At 52.3% G+C, this 16271-nt stretch overlaps 1 protein-coding gene across 3 annotated transcripts in view; it reads right to left on the reverse strand.

Moving 5' to 3' along the window:
• Positions 1-843: 843 nt before the first annotated feature.
• The window catches only part of Mroh7 (maestro heat like repeat family member 7), a 49380-nt gene continuing 33952 nt past the window's right edge, over positions 844-16271 (reverse strand). For 2 of the 3 annotated variants that reach the window (XM_028888083.2, XM_037202772.1), the window contains 8 exons: positions 14046-14160; positions 10412-10552; positions 9581-9757; positions 8955-9110; positions 8193-8315; positions 4368-4470; positions 1787-1849; positions 844-1251 (listed from right to left, as the gene is read on the reverse strand). In XM_028888083.2, coding sequence (XP_028743916.1) covers positions 1007-1251; positions 1787-1849; positions 4368-4470; positions 8193-8315; positions 8955-9110; positions 9581-9757; positions 10412-10552; positions 14046-14160 — 1123 coding nt within the window. In that variant the 3' untranslated portion in view covers positions 844-1006. The remainder of the gene's footprint in view (positions 1252-1786; positions 1850-4367; positions 4471-8192; positions 8316-8954; positions 9111-9580; positions 9758-10411; positions 10553-14045; positions 14161-16271) is intronic. The other variant, XM_037202771.1, reaches the window with a different exon arrangement.

The raw sequence follows: 16271 nt of genomic DNA on the forward strand, positions 1-16271 counted from the left end.
ACAGGTAGAATCCTTGGGTCGTGAATATTCATAAGCTCACCACTATTGACTAGTGACAGACTCTTCTTCTTCAGACTAGCTACATCAATCTGTTGCTGCAGCAGCAGTGCCCAGGGTTCCTACATCCCATGAAGAGAGAGTTTTCTAAAATTGGTATCTGCTCCTCTATCTCCCTTCTTAGCCCCCCCACCTGCCTCTCCTCTGTCTCCTGGATGAAGTCTATCTCCTTTGCACAGCCTCCATGGCCGTGGGCCTGGCCCTTGCCCCTCTCCTCTTGTTCTAGGTTCCATCTCACTGTGACCTTGAAGATGGTCTTTGGTCCCGTGTGCCCTGCTCTCCAGCCATAGATGCCCAAATGTGGCCACCTTTCCAAACCGCCTTGAGAAGTCTCTTCTCTGGCACCCCAGACTCCAGCTGATATACACAACCTCTGGATGCCACGGTCCCCATGCCTCCCTGCTGAGCTCAGCCTTTGCACTTTTGACTATTCAGGTATGGGGCTGTCCTGCTGTCCTGCGCACTGTAAGGTGTTTAACTGTGCCTGACACCTGGTCCCTACCTACCCAAGGTTAGTAGCATTGACACAACAAAGATGTCTTCAGATAGTTTTGCATTAGCAGTGGGCAATTATTGGGCAAAGACCCAAGGGTGAGACTCAGAGACCAGGGTCCCTGAATGTCATTGGTTGGAGTCTTTTCTTTCTTTTTCCCTTTCCACAAGGGCCACCTAAACCATTGCCCCTTCTGCTCTTATCGCTGGGGAAGGGAGCTGAGACGTCCAGGAGACCCCTGTGTGGACTTGGTGTCCCGTGATACGACGTGAACAAAACAGTCTGCACACATCTGTAAATGTCAACTGAATCAACAAATGAAGGTCATGCTCTTTTCACAGACTCGTCAGAGTGAGGGCTACACAGGGACCCGGGGTCTCCCTCGTGAGGAAGCCATCTGAATGGAGAGGTTGACCATATGGTATTTACAGAGATCTGGCTGGGGGCTTTGGCATGTCACTGCTTCAAAGACATCTTCCAGGAGCTCAGTGCCTGCATGATCCAGGAGCGCCGCTGGTGGGAAGTGGGCAGGCTCTCACAGCTGGGGCTCCAGCGGTGCGTACTGGATGGATCACACACCCATGAATCCCCGTGTGGCAGTGGCCAAGAGTTCCGCCAGCAACTGGCCATAATGTGGTCCTGGGCCTGGGCTGCGTAGATACAGACTGATGCTTCTGGATCGTGTCGCAAGAGCTCCAGAGCTGGGTTGGAGGGAGAGAAAGGCCACTTGTTTAGACAAGGTTCCTCCCTGGGCAAAGCTCAAAATCATCCTTCCTTCCTAGCCTTGGCTTAGACACCCCTCTATGAAGCATCTCCCCAGCCCTTCAGATGGTCACATCTTTCAAAGCTTGTGTGAAAATTCTGCCTCCTCTAGGAAGCCCTTCTGGAGGTCCCCAGCCTCCCTTCCTGCTCCCATCAATTCTCTCAGTTGCAAGATGAACCTGTGCCCCCTTGAACATTTAAACTATCCACCCTGTGCTAAATGGTTCGGGCTCTTGTTTTTGAGCCCCATTTGCTTAATGAAGTTACAAGCTGCCCAGGACGCTGTGCATTCTGCCTCTGGGTTGACCCCACAGTAGCTGACATTGCACTCACTGCAGCTAAAGCTTTAGCACAGCAGAACTGAACCGAGGCATCTTGCCCTGCCCCACGTCACTCTCTTTTCCTGTTACCCACCGTGATCCCGCTCATGGTCTCACCCCCTCGGCAATCTCACCAACCCAGGGCGTGACTTACTGGCTTTCACTTCGCTCAGCTTCTCTTCAGTCATGATGTTCTCCATGCAGGGGACCAGGGACCCTGGGTAATCCAAGAGGTGAAGGCATCCACCTTGAACCCTGCTCCTCCCACTCTTGGACCCGATGGCCTCAGAGAATCTGCCTGCCCTCTTCCAGCCTCAGAGGTGGCATGAAGTGGGAGTTTCATATGACCTGGGGGCAGATTCTCAACAGGAGTCCCAGGGAGGTGTTGGTCCAGTGGGCAGGATCGAACCAGGACAGCACAGGATCCTGGATATGGCCAGTGGACAGTGCCACCCTAGGCTAGGCCTTAGCTTCGTTATCTGTGACATGGAAAAGTACTGCCTCCCTGCCCAGTTCCTCCGGGGACTCTCAGCCCCTAGCCTCATACACCCGTCAGCCACAGCTGCAAGGGACCTCTCCTTGTCATTGCTCCATGTACCTAGGTCCCATGGTGCCTGGGTCCTGGTTATACCCCACCCTTCCCAGAGACCCTTCACTCATGTGTTTTCCTGGGGAGTTCCTGTTTGTCCTTGTATGTTAACTTCGGAAAGTGGCTCTCTGTGAAGTCCTTCCTGACCCTGACCCAGGCTGAGCCTGGTGCCTGCCTAGAGTCTCAGAGTCTCAGTGAGTTTCCTGTCTGTATACACCAAGTCTGTATTCACTGGGCCTGTAAACACTGGGACTATATGTCCTGGGCCTGTATACACTGAGCCTGTCTACACTGTGTCTGTATACACTGGGCCTGCATACCCTCAGTCTGTATACACTGTGCCTATATACATTGAGCCTGTATACACTGGGCCTGTATACACTGAGCCTGTATACACTGGGCCTGTATACACTGAGTCTGTATATACTGGGCCTGTATACACTGAGTCTGTATACACTGGGCCTGTATACACTGAGTCTGTATACAATGGGCCTGTATACACTGAGTCTGTATAGACTGGGCCTGTATACACTGAGTCTGTATACACTGGGCCTGTATACACTGAGTCTGTATACAATGAGCCTGTATACACTGAGTCTGTATACACTGAGTCTGTATACAATGGGCCTGTATACAATGAGTCTGTATACAATGGGTCTGTATACACTGGGCCTGTATACACTGAGTCTGTATACAATGGGCCTGTATACACTGAGTCTGTATACAATGGGCCTATATACACTGAGTCTGTATACACTGAGTCTGTATACAGTGGGCCTGTATACAATGAGTCTGTATACAATGAGCCTGTATACACTGAGTCTGTATACAATGGGCCTGTATACAATGAGTCTGTATACAATGAGCCTGTATACACTGAGTCTGTATACACTGAGTCTGTATAGACTGGGCCTGTATACACTGAGTCTGTGTACACTGGGCCTGTAAACACTGAGCCTGTGTACCCTAGACCTGTATACCCTGGGTCTGTAAACACTGGTCTTGTATACACTGGGCCTCTAAACACAGGATCTGTGTCCCCTGGGTGTAGTAGAATATTATCTTAAGGTGTGTTACTTTTGTTTAAATTGCATTTCTTTAGCTCTGTGAAGCTGTGGTACTGTGCCTGTCTAAAACACCTGATGGTCTGGGCGGTGGTGGCACACGCCTTTAATCTCAGCACTTGGGAAGCAGAGGCAGGCAGATCTCTGTGAGTTCGAGGCCAGCCTAGTCTCCAGAGCACAGGCCTTGGCGTTAGGTGTTACATTAACAGTTTTAGAAGTAGTTGTCTTGGAGCAAGATTGAAAGAAATCACCATGTGAGGAGCTGCCTCTGTGTTCAGACACATGCCATCAGTCCTAGGCCTCCCTCCTGTGTCCCAGCATTGGTCACATTAGTGGTCACTTCACTCCTCCATCTCACCCCCCACCTCACTCCCACCCACCCACCCCAGCAGCTCGCTGTTTCTCTAACCTAATCATCATGCCTGAGAAAGAGCAGGGAATCATTTTCTAAACAAACCAATGAAGGGATGGTAGGAACATGGATGGATGAAGGGATGTACAAACAGATAGGCAGATTGGTTAGTGGGCGGATGGGCAGATGAGTAGATGGATGGGTAGATGGGTAGGTGGGTAGATGATGGACAGATGAGTGGATGGGTAGATAAAAGGATGGGAAAGTGCAGTGTGTGTGTGTGCGCGTGCGTGCGTGCGTGTGTGTGTGTGTGTGTGTATGTGTGTGTGTGATATGTGTGTAGATAGGTAGATGGATTAGTGGATGGGTAGATGGATAGTATATGAGTGGACTGGGTATGAGAAAGAGCAAATGAATTTAAAAGATACACTAAAAAAAAGGTGTCATTCTACAGAGGTCATCACCTCCAGGCCTCTCTGCAGGAAGGTCTCCTGACCCTGGTGAAGGGACTGTGATTATTTGGGCAGGGGAGAATAGAAATAAAATATAGTAAATGTAGTATAGTGGTGTAGGAGAGGCAGCCCCAGATGCCATTAGAAGGGTCTTATGTAGAATCCTGAGCAAATAGAATCTGTAACCGATCTTTCCTCAGAGATTGGAACTCTGGGAAGCCCAGACTGGAACTCAGGCAGAGGCTTGACCGCGGGACTTGTTATACCAGAACAGTTACCTATGAAGATGACAGAGGACTTCCGGAGGGAGGCCCGTGGGTTCTTGGCAAACTCCAGGCTCTGGCTAAGGAAAGTGAAGATGTTGTCTCGGTGAGAGTTCACCTGGAGTGAAGAGAAACCCCAAAGTGCTGGGCTCACTACCTCAAAACTGGGGGCAACCATTCTACCTGTCAGCGCTTCCCTGACCCCACCCCTAAACATCCCTCCTGCCCAGATCTTTGCCCAGAGGCCCCCAGGGGCCAGAATTTGTCTTCTTTGAACTGACTGAAACCATCACTTGTAATGGTGTGCCAGCCCTGGGCCTCCCATCAATCCATGCCCGTGGTGGAACGGAGGAAAAGTTCCACATTGCAGATCCCACCGGAGATGACGTGGGGCCTGGCATGTGAATGGGAAACTGGGCTGGCCAGGATGAAAGACTGGAGCTACAGAGCTATGGGGAATTAGCGGGAGGATGGGGGAAGTCTTAAAAGCCAGGCACACAGGAGGCATCCACTTGCACTGGAGAGTGCAAACGTTCACTCATTAAAGGTAGTGACAAGCCATGCTTTGTGCGAGAGAGCCTGACAGAGACCGTCAGGATGACTCTGAGGCAGTTGTTCAGGTCAGAGCTACTGAGAGAAAAGAAAACTGATCTGTCCACTCTCTCATTGACAGCCTCTGCAGGCCAAAACCAAAGTCTGAACTCCCCAGTCTGGCAGGCGAAGCCTTCTCAATCTTCCTGAGTCTGACATCTTCTCTTCACGGCCTCCACTGCCGAACTCATGATGCTGTACAGCAAGGACATGGCCAGCCATAGCCAGCTCTGTGCCTTGTATGGGGATTGCTCCTATAGAGTACCCTCCCCTCTCCACCTAATAAATTGCCTCTCATCCTTCAAACCTCAGTTCAGATGCTACCTCCCACTGAAGCCTTCCAAGACCCCCAGGGAGTGCTCATCCACCATTTTTGTTTGTTTTTCTCAAGACAAGATTTCTCTGTGTGCAGCCTTGGCTGTCTTGGAACTCAATCTGTACAACAGGCTAGCCTGGAGCTCACAGAGATCTGCCTGCCTCTGCCTCCCGAGTGCTGAGATTAAAGGCGCATGCGCCACCACCTCCACCAGGCTATCCACCATTCTTAACGCTTCTGCAGCATCTCGCACATCCTCAGCCATGGTACCCGGAACTGGAGCTTTTAATTGTACGCCCTTTCCCACATTGTATATGGAGCTCTTCCAAGATAAGGGAACCTTTCACTCAGCTCAGAGTCCTCAGCGTCCTGGACAGGACTTGTATTGAGGCTGGTGGCCAGAAACTGTTAGAAGAGCAGTTCCCAACCTGTGGGTCCCAACCCCCTTCACAGGGGTCACCTAAGACCACTGGAAAACACGGATATTTAATTATGATTCATAAGAGTATCAAAATTACAATTATGAAGTAGCAATAAAAACAATTTTATAGCTTTGGGGGAGGGGGCATGTCACCACAACATGAGGAACTGTATTAAAGTGTCCCGGCATCAGGGAGGTTGAGAACCACTGTGCTAGATAAATGAATGAATGAACTGTAGTTGATTAGTTCATTGATTAACAATAAGTCGCTGGTCTCAAAGCTACGACTAGAGGTGAACTTCCTCGTGTTCATTTTTTTAAAGACAGGGTTTCATGTAGCCCACACTGGCATCCTGCATGTACCACCACACACCACCACATCCACACCACCACGCTGGGTTTATGGGGTCCTAAGGGTCTAGCCTAGGGTCTCAGGCATGCTAGGCAGGTACTTGACTGAGCTGTAGTACTCAGTCCAAGAACTTTCTCGTGAGCACAGCTGTTAAAAATCAAAGAAGAAAGTGAGACTCCGGAGCGATCAGCCACGGAAGTACAAACTGACAGCCACAAACTCCAAACGGTCCACAGAGCAGTGCCGAGTACAATGTATGTAGTTTGTTTCTTTGTTTGTCTTTTGTTTGTTTCTTTGTTTGTCTTTTGTTTGTTTCTTTGTTTGTCTTTTGTTTGTTTCTTTGTTTTTCAGACAGAGTCTCCCTCTAAGCACAAGATGGACTCAGACTCCCAGCAGTCCTCCTGCCCCAGCCTCTCAAGTGCTAGGTTATACCCAGCTTAACCCAGTGCTTTCTTTTATGTGTGTATATGTGTGCATGTTCGTGTGTGAGGGTGAATGTATGTACAGGGGTGTGTGTGCACAGGCATGCACAAGGATGCTCCTGTCACTGGAAATACTGCCTGGGAGATTGTACTGCCAAAAAGGAGCCGTGGCTCAGTCTTACAACCATTTTTTCTCTGGACATTTGTGTTGGGTGGGGGTCTCACTTCAGATGGGAAGGGTTCATTCCCAGGCTCTGGACATAGCTGGGCTGAAAACTGCCTGGGCCGAGGTCATGTCCCTTTTCACCAGGCCTGGGACCCAGTCACAGATGGACTCCAAAGAATAAAGATCTAACCTCAGCTATGCCTGGGCACATACCTGTGGCTCCAGCTGTCTAGGAAGCTAAGACAAGAGGATCACTCAGCTCTTAAGCGTTCAAGGTCAGCCTGGACAACACAGTGAGACCCTGTCTCAACAACAGAAAACCAACAAGTGAGCTGACCCCTGGTGCCAGTTTGGAAGTCAGTCCAGGGTTGTCCGGGAACTCACAAACCATACCACAGCTCCACTTCCTGACCTGCTCCCTGCTCCCTCCTCCCCCCTCCACAAGGCCGATGCCATCAGGACTCCCTCCTGTGTGCCATGACAACAGGGAAGAGAGAGTGGGACTAGATGGCACCCCTCCCCAGATGTTCCTGTGACCCACAGTGACACCTCACAGCATGTGTGTGGCTGACTCCCTGCTTAGCTATTCAGAGATCACTGAGAAAGGAGGTCCAAGAAAGCCTGACCGCGAGACCACTGTAAATCTGCAGGGCCATGGTGAGCATTCAGTATTTCTCAGCATTTCTAACACCCCAGAACCCTTACCCCCAGCATCCCCACCCTGTGGGCGTACCCATAAGACTCCCGTCACTAGAAACACTGCGGGGGGGGGGGGAGGGGGGAGATTCTCTTGCAGAAACGGAAGCCAAAAGGCCAGGTCTGGTGTCACACACCTTTAATCTCAGCACTCAGGAGGCTGAGACAAGAGGATCACTGTGAGTTCACAGCCAGCCTGGGCCACAGAGTGAGTTCCAGGCCAGGTTGAGACACGTAGTAAAACCATGTCTCAAAAAATTTAAAAGAGGAAAAGAAAAGGCAGACATCTAGGCAGAAGATCCAATATCGATAGGCTGGAGCTGTAACTCAGTGGTAGAGCCCTTGCCTAGCATGCAGGAGGTTACAGGTTTGGTCCCTAGCCCCTGACACACACACACACACACACACACACACACACACACACACACACACACAGGAGTACAGAGAGAGTGCAGATAGATATAGATGATAGATAGATAGATAGATAGATAGATAGATAGATAGATAGATAGATAGATAGATGATGGATAGATGATAGATAGATAGATAGATAGATAGATAGATAGATAGATAGATAGATAGATGAATGATGGATAGATGATAGATAGATGAGAGAGAGAGAGGATATAGATAGACGATATAGATAGACATAGCTCCAACAGCTTGATGGCCATTGTAAGTATCCAGTGATTCAGATAGGGGGTGGATTCTAGAAGGGGAGAGGAGAAGTCAGAAATGGAGATGAATGCTTAAGAGCCAATGGCTTGGAGACTGTAACATGAACTGCCAGTCAGTATGAAACAAAGGAGGAGGAAAGGATGACTCCTGGCCTCCAACGCCCTCGTGAAGAGTCATTATCATACAGGAAGCACTCACAAGATACTTGCAGATTTTGGCCACTGTCTGAAGATGGTTGTCCCAGGGCTTCTGGCTGTAAGCCCTCTTTGGCAAATCCCAATCCATGAAGCAAGAACAGCGGAACAGGGTCTTCACACATTTCTGTAGACCAATGGGAAGAAATTACCAGTAGTGTGCAATTCCAGGACAGCAGACCTCCGGGGGGAAAACGCATGTAACAACTCTAGATTTGGGGGCTGAGAAGACGGCTCAGTGGGTAAAGGTGCTTACCACTCAAGCCTGGCGACCTGAGTTCAATCCCCAGAACCCAAGTAAAAGTAGAAGGAGGGAATCAGCTCCACAGAGTGGTTCTTCGACCTCCATGTGCACACTGCAGCATGTGTGCCCACACTCATACGTCACACACACACACACACACACACACACACACACACACACACACACACACAATCTTTTAGTTGAAGTTTGGAAAACCAAGTCCTGTGTGAAAGGTCCAAAGGGAAGCATTGCGGATGTCGCCCAGTGGTAGGGTGCTGACTTTGCATGCATGAAGCCTAAGAAAGGCTTAATTCCCAGTATTGTAAATAAATAAATAAAAATGATGGAAGAGAAGAAAGGCACAAGGGAAGTTGGCTGTCTGAAGGGGCAATTCTGTCCAAGATGCCTCTAGAAAACACACCTGGCTCGACAATAACGGCTTTCCATGGACTGGCCTCAGTCCTGGCTTGGGTCTGTAAAGAAGATGCCCCTTCAGGACCAGACGCCTGTGCCCGCTCTCACCTGGCCCACCTTGGCGTTGCCCTCCTGCATGATGAGAAGCAAGGGCAACAGCGTGCTGGTCAGCTGCTCCTTCAAGGCTTGGGTGCGGGGCACCCGAAGCTTCTGGACCACTTTTCCATATATATTGATGCAGGGGACTCGGACCTCTTCTCTTGCCTGGGACAAACAGGAGGCTCAGGGGAGGGGCCTGTCACTCAGGAGGAGGCTCCTTGGCTTTCCTATCCCTCATTTGTAGAACCTTCTTGGCACAAAGACAGAGAAGAGCCCAGGCCCCCATGGTGGGGCTGACATGGGCCAGCTCCCTCCTCCCTGGGCCAAGGCCTGATGCTCACCATTCTTCCCAGCCAGGTCCCACTATTCTAAAGATAGATGCCTTCGTGTCAACTGGGAAAATGTCCCTCTCAGTGGGACTGCCAAAAATGGTCCCCCGTTAGGCCAACCTTCTCCCGGAAAACTGATCGCAAAAGAACTTCCTTCTGGAAAAGCAGAAAAGTCAAGGTGCCCCTTCCTCTAATCTGGATCAGCTCTGCCCAGACCCCAGTGTGGTGGGGGTACATGGGAGATATTGCAACCCCGGGTAGTGACTGACCTCCTCTTCCCACCCTTCTCCCCTCCCAATGCCTTACGTCACTGAAGTGAGGCAGCAGGATCTGCAGCATCTCCACATAGACTGAGCTGTCCAGCTTCCTGCCCTGCCCCTTGAAGATGGTGTTGAGGTCATGGACAGCCTCCACCACCAGCGCACCATCCATGTTCTTCAGGCACTTGACCATGGAGGGCAGCAGAGCCTGCACCTTGGCCATCTGTGGGGACGGGAGCAGGGAGGAGGGGGTTGTGCCTGGGCCAGCAGAGAGGAGAGCCAGCCCCCCCTTCACTCGAGGCCGAGGCAGCCTAGCCCGACTTCACCTCCAGGCCCTGCCTGTACCTTGCCACCTCCTCTGAACCCCCTCCCTGGCCGTTCCCTAAAGCTTTCTTTGGTTGCCTTGATTCCCTCCTGCCGGGTTGCTGAATCCCTTCCGGCTTTTTCCTCCTCTGGCCCCAGGTGGATGGCACCCTATATCACAAGTTAGCTTTCTGAGTCTATGTCCTGTCCCTTCTTCCAAGCCATGTCACCAGCTTCAACAGTACAGAAACAGTAGAGAAAAATGGGCAGTTTCTACAATGCTAAGCTTATACCACCCTGCTCGACCCACAGAATAGGAATAATGACTGCCATCCCTTCCCTTCTACACATTGCCTATAGGGACATTGTGCAAAATCTGGATCAGGAAATGTTGACAAAGAACAGGATACGTAGGGATTGTGTTGGCAGATCCATTTTATAGATGGGACCACTGAGGGTAGGCAGACACAGGCTCTGATTCCAGCCACCAGCATCTGGTAGACTGACAGATGAGCCTGCCCGCCCTCCAGCCCAGGGCCTGGCAGAGCTGGGCTTCCCTCAACCCACTACTCACCTTCTCAGACCTCTGGGCCAGGATGACCAGGCCCCGGATGGACAGCACCTTCATGACGGGGTCACGGTGGCTCAGGCCTTCCGCCATCCGCCCCAGGGAGTACTCCTCAGGGATGCGGCGCACCTGCTCCATGTGGAACAGCTGAGAGAGCACACATCACTGACTCCTGAGTGGAGGGGTACCTGGCCCACTGTCCCCCTGGGACTCCCCGGGTCCGCCTCCACCTGGAGCTGTGGACTTGGAAAACCGACAGCTGCTGGTGCTTCCCCCTCATAGTCATCAGGAACTAATGGGAATGCTAGCTGAAGTTGTCTCTCTCTTGTGCCTCTGCATCACCTGGCTCCTGCCTCCCGCCTGCCTCTCTGGCCTCCCCCAGTCTTTTTTTTTTTTTAAAGATTTATTTATTTATTTTGTATACAGCATGCATGACTACAGGCCAGAAGAGGGCACCAGATCTCATTACAGATGGTTGTGAGCCACCATGTGGTTGCTGGGAATTGAACCCAGGACCTCTGGAAGAGCAGCCAGTGCTCTTAACCTCTGAGCCATCTCTCCAGCCCCCCTCCTCCAGTCTTTGTTCACAAATCTGCTGCCCACATTCCTACACTAGCCAGCCAGCATCTTCCACCATTCCTCAGATGACCAGGCCAGCTTGTCCCTTCTGTGTTAGCAGGATGCCCTTCGGCTAGGACAGCGACCTGTGCGGTCACTGCCATACCTGCCTAGCTCCTTCCAAAACTCAGCCCCAGATTGAGTCCCAGGAACTCTGGGCATCCTTCTGAGGCAGCAATAGAAGCCTCAGGGCTCCATCTGCCCTTCCGTCTCCCTGGACATCTGTGGCCTTCCTATAGGACAAAAACTCAGCCAACGCTTTGCGGGGCATCACTCAGTCTAAGAGTTGGCGTGGGGTGTGTGTTCACTGCGTGAATCAAGTCCTCCCCTCCTGAGGCCTGCTCCTCTTCCATGTGCCCATTGCAGGATCAACCCCATCATCAGTGAAAACCCACCCTCGTCTCCCTCTTCTGCCTCATACCCTCCCTTCCTTCAGCAGCCAATAGGCATTGGTTCTCGCCACCTCGTCCTCACAAAGGACACTCTAGCACCTTGGCTGCCTCTGTGGAGAGCCATGTCTAAGAGACGGGGAGTACTGGAAGGAGGAGATGGTGGAGAGGGCAGGATCACCAGTTAACCAGAGGAGACAGAAGGGACCACACCGCTGCTGCTGTCTATCTGTCTCTCTGTCCATGCAAGCTACGCAGGCCTGCTGTACACCAGGCTGTGGCCGGGCCTGAGACACAGGATAATGGCCCCTATCTCTTTTACTTGCCTCGTTGGAAATAAGACCCAGGGCAAGCCCTCTGCCACTGAGCCCCATCTCCTAGGTAGCACTGACAATTCAGTTAATTAATTAATTAGTTACTCTTTGAGACAAGGTTCTCACTCTGTAGCCTGTGTTGGACTAGAACTCATTATGTACCCCAAAGCTAGCCCTGAACTCAGAGTAATCCTCCTGCCTCAGCCTTCCAAGAGCTGGGATTACGGGCATGAGATACCATAGACTCACTGATGAGTCTGGGAAAAACTGCCACTGGGAAGAAGAGATGCACAAGTAATCATGGAAAGGGGACTCTGGGTGTCTGGTTGTGACATCTGAGTTCAGGGAACATGGAGGTACTGGGTCCACTGAGATTCAAGCTCCTCTCCCGGGGAGGAGGGAAAAGCCTGGCCTGGGATCCCTTGCCCTGGAAACAAGGATGCTGCTTAGGGTTCCAGGTCTGACAAGGTCTGGCCCCCACCCTGTCCCCTGAGAACCTGCTGGCAGTCATAAGCAAACTCAAAGAGCCAGCAGGATGGAGGATTGAGTCAGGAAGACCTGGTCGGACTCACCGAGCTGAGTGACCTCTGACCTCGCCTGTCTCTGGACAACACAGTCCCTTCTGTGGAATTACAGATTTTGGAATAACACAAGGATGAGATAGGCAGTGTTTGACACACGACATGTCCACAAGGATAACATCTCATCAGGTCACAGAGGCCAGAAGAACTGAGCCGAGCTGGGGCTGGAACCCAGAAACTCTGACCCCAATCCCCGTGGGCCTCTCTGGAGGTCACAGGCTCCGCTAGCGCTGCTGAGCCAGGGAAAGCACTCTCTCTCTCAAGCACTTGCCGGCCATCCAGGCCCCGCTGTGAAGGCCCTCCCAGGGCTGGGCCTGGTGCTACAATCTAAACACGGCCCCTGCTCCCTGACCTCTGGAGAGGCAGAAACGTTTTAAGAAACAATGTGCTTCAAGAATGCTCATTTGGCAAACTGTACTCGCCTGTTGAGGTCCAGCTTAAATGCCACCTCCTCCAGGAAGCCTTTCTGTCCCTCCCACTACCTAGGAAGGCAGGAAGCCAGCCCTACTCTACACACTCAGGTGAAACCCTGGAGCCCCTGGAATGACAGCTGCCAGACAAGTGAGCAGGGACCACAGCAGGTCCCATAATGTCACTCCACAGATAGAGGTTGGACAAAATGGGGTGCATGCACCAAGTGGGGTGTTCTCAGCCTCTTTGAGGGACACCTGATGGTTACATCCTGGAGAAGCTTGGAGATGCTAGAAAATTGCTGGGCACAAAAGCCCAGCTCTCTGGCTTAGGTGAGATGCTGCGAACATTTGAAGACAGACGACAGAAGGTCTCTCTGCTGGGGAGGACCAGAGGGCTCTTGTATGACGGGGATGGGGGGGGGCAAGGGAAGGACCCCCAATGGAGAAGGTGAAAAGTCCTGGGGTTATGCAGTTGTGATCGCACAGCCACAGGAAGGAACTCAGTACCCCTGAGCACTTCGAATGGCCTTGTGCCTTGTATTTTGTGTGGTGATTTTACCACAATAAACTAAGGAAGAGAGGGGGCGCCGTGGAGGAGTTAGAGCCAAAGGTGTGGGCTTGAATTCTGGATCTGCCCTTTGGGCCTTGGGAAAGAGACTGGGCCTCGGTTGCCCTCTGAAGCAGCCATGAACTAGGATCTCAGTTACGGAATTTGAGGGAGGATGAGATGAGTCAATTAGTGTAAGGCTGGGAGAGCAAGCTGGGAGGATAGTAAGTGCTCAATAAGCACTGGCCATGGCTGTGAGCGTGCATCGCCCTTCTGTCGCCAAGAGAGGACTTCCCGACCCCTGACTCGTCTCCTGGACCCGCCTGGCACTTCCTGCCACACTCACGCTGACGATGCCCCTCCCCCCAGTCTCCGGCTCTCCCATGACTGCCCCCCGGGCTTAATGTAAGCCACACGATGGCACCCCACATTATAACTGGGGTGTTCTCTGTCTTCCCTGCCACACTGAGGTCAAGGTCAAGGCCACGGTGAGGTCAAGGTCACATGAGTATCTCTGGTGCCTGACACATGGTGGTGCCCAGCAAAGGTTAATGGGTGCCCGGAGCTTTTGGAGAGTCTAGAAGAGTGGGGTATAGGGGTGCAGAGGAGGAGACACAGGAGAAAGACCTATGGGGCCCTCATATCAAGGAGAAATGAAGATCCCGGGAAGGCTTTGAAAACTGTAAAGTGCTGTTCCCCAGGGAAATGACCATGATGTGACTCAAGGTCCTGAATAACCCTCCCCAGGTCCCCAGGTCCCCAGGTCCCCAGGGAGTACCTCCACAAAGAAGGCGGTGGCCGTGATCTTGTGTTTCTCGTCGCCTCTCTCCAAGAGCGGGATGAGCAGGTAGAGGATGCGGCACAGCTCCTGACATGAGTAGTTCACCATGGCCCTAGGGAGGGCAGACCCTCAGGCTCCCAGACCACAAGGCCTGCTGCTGGAGGTCTAACAGTGATACTCCAGACCCTGGCCGGCCAGGGTCACCTCGGTTCTGTGACCTCAGCCTTTCCCCTGGATGATGGCTCAGAGTCAGTTGCACTGAGCTGCTTCTTTATAGAGGTGGGGAAATGAAGCCCAGGGTGAGGGGACTGGGCGGAGGGCGGAGGGCAAATCGGTAAGATGGACACATCCAAGCCCTCCCAGGACTGTGCAGGAGGCCAGGGCAGAAGGAAGGAGGTGTAAGATTTCACTGCGGCCAGCCAGCAGCAGCCAGCCTCCCTCCCTGTCATTCCATGGGCTCTCCATGCCACCCTCCCAAACAGGCTGCTTTGAACAGCCCCAGTTCCCAGAGGGAACTAAGGCTCTGAGGGGCGCTGGCTCAGCCCTCAGAGCTGGGGAGCGGCAGAGCTGTGGCCCAAGTTCCTGCTCCAGCTGCCTTACTTATCTCACTGAGACAGCGGGTGATCCAAGTACCCCCACCCCCACCGCCAGCATCAGCACTACATGGAAACTGCCTGAGGGCACCTTCTCAGGACCCCAGCCCAGACCCACTGAGGGGAGAACGCAGGGCAGAGTGCTGCCAGCCAAGGTGACCTGATGTTTGCTCTCCTGTGAGGACGATGCACAGTTCTCCACGGGTCACTGAATCTAGGAGAGTATCTGTCACGTACGGACTTGAAGCTGAGAGAGTCTGGGTTCAAATCCTGACCCCAGCATTTGCTGTGTGATTTGGGGCAGGCACTTAACATCTCTGGGCCTCCCTTTCCTCCCGTTTAACCCCGAGGTAGTCATGGTACTGTTTCTTTGGTGCTGGTAAGACCCTAAAGGGAGCAGTTCATGCCCTTTTTGCATGGTGACCTGAGAACAGTTAGCGCTCCATGGAGTGACTGTGTGCGGAGCCCCGGGAGAGTCTCTTGTAGCAGGAGTCACAGCAACCAGCACAGAAGTCAGGATGCCCTCTGTGAGCAGGGGAGGGTGTGTGTGTTTGGAGAGGAAGCACTAGTCTGGGCCAGGGTGGGAAGGCCCAGGGTGGGAAGGCCCAGGGTGGGAAGGCCAGGGTGGGAAGGCCAGGGTGGGAAGGAGACTTGGCAGAGGGCACAGGACAAATCACTCTACCACTTCCTAGCTGTGTGGCCTTGGGTAAATGACCCAGATGTATTCCTGTGCGAAACACACACAGTCTCCATAATAGTAGCTACCTTCTCGTTCTCTCTTGTTTTTCTTTTTCTTTTCTTTTCTTTTTGTTTGTTTGTTTGAGACAGGGTTTCTTCGTGTAGTTCTGGTGACTAGATCTCACTCTGTAGCTCAGGCTGGCCTCGAACTCACAGAGATCCGCCTGGCTCTGCCTCCCGAGTGCTGGGATTAAAGGCGTGCGCCACCACCCGGCTGCCTGTGCTGCTATTGTTCCAGCCTAAACTTAGACTCCAGCTCTCAGAGGCAAGTCTTTCTAGCATTTCCCTATTAGTCACGGGGACAGAGGTCAGAATGGAGCATCATACAGAGGTGTTCCAGCTGGGAGGCTGCTGAGGTTCCAATTCAGGCAGCCCCACCTCCATGGCCACTTTCTCTAAGGGCTCAATTACCCCACCATGCCTGTGTTAGTTGCAAGAGCAAAGATCACAGCCTGGAAAGGGAGGGAGATTTTTGTTTTGTTTTGTTTGTTTGGGGCAGGGTCTCCCTATGTAGCTCTGGCTGTCCTGGAACTCGCTTTGTAGCCCAGGCTGGCCTTGTACTCACAGAGATCCACCTGTCTCTGCCTCCCGAGTGCTGAGATTAAAGGCGGGCACTATCATGCCAGGCTGAAGAAGGGAGCTTTGAAGTACACTCTTTTTACATCTTTAATTTATTCTGTGTGCATGTGCGTGTGAGTGGGTGAGCGTGCCACGGCGCACTTGTGGAGGTCAGAGGGCAACTAGTGGGAGCTGGGTTTTGCCTTCCGTCATGTGGGTCCAGGGAATTGAACTCAGGTCGTCAGCCTTGGCGGCAAGCGCCTCTACCCACTGAGCCATCTTACCAAGCCACAAGAGGGAGCTAACGCCATCATTTCAGGGATCTATGAACTCA

The sequence above is a fragment of the Peromyscus leucopus genome, chromosome 2 (genome assembly GCF_004664715.2).
Source record: "Peromyscus leucopus breed LL Stock chromosome 2, UCI_PerLeu_2.1, whole genome shotgun sequence".
Classification (NCBI taxonomy): domain Eukaryota; kingdom Metazoa; phylum Chordata; class Mammalia; order Rodentia; family Cricetidae; genus Peromyscus; species Peromyscus leucopus.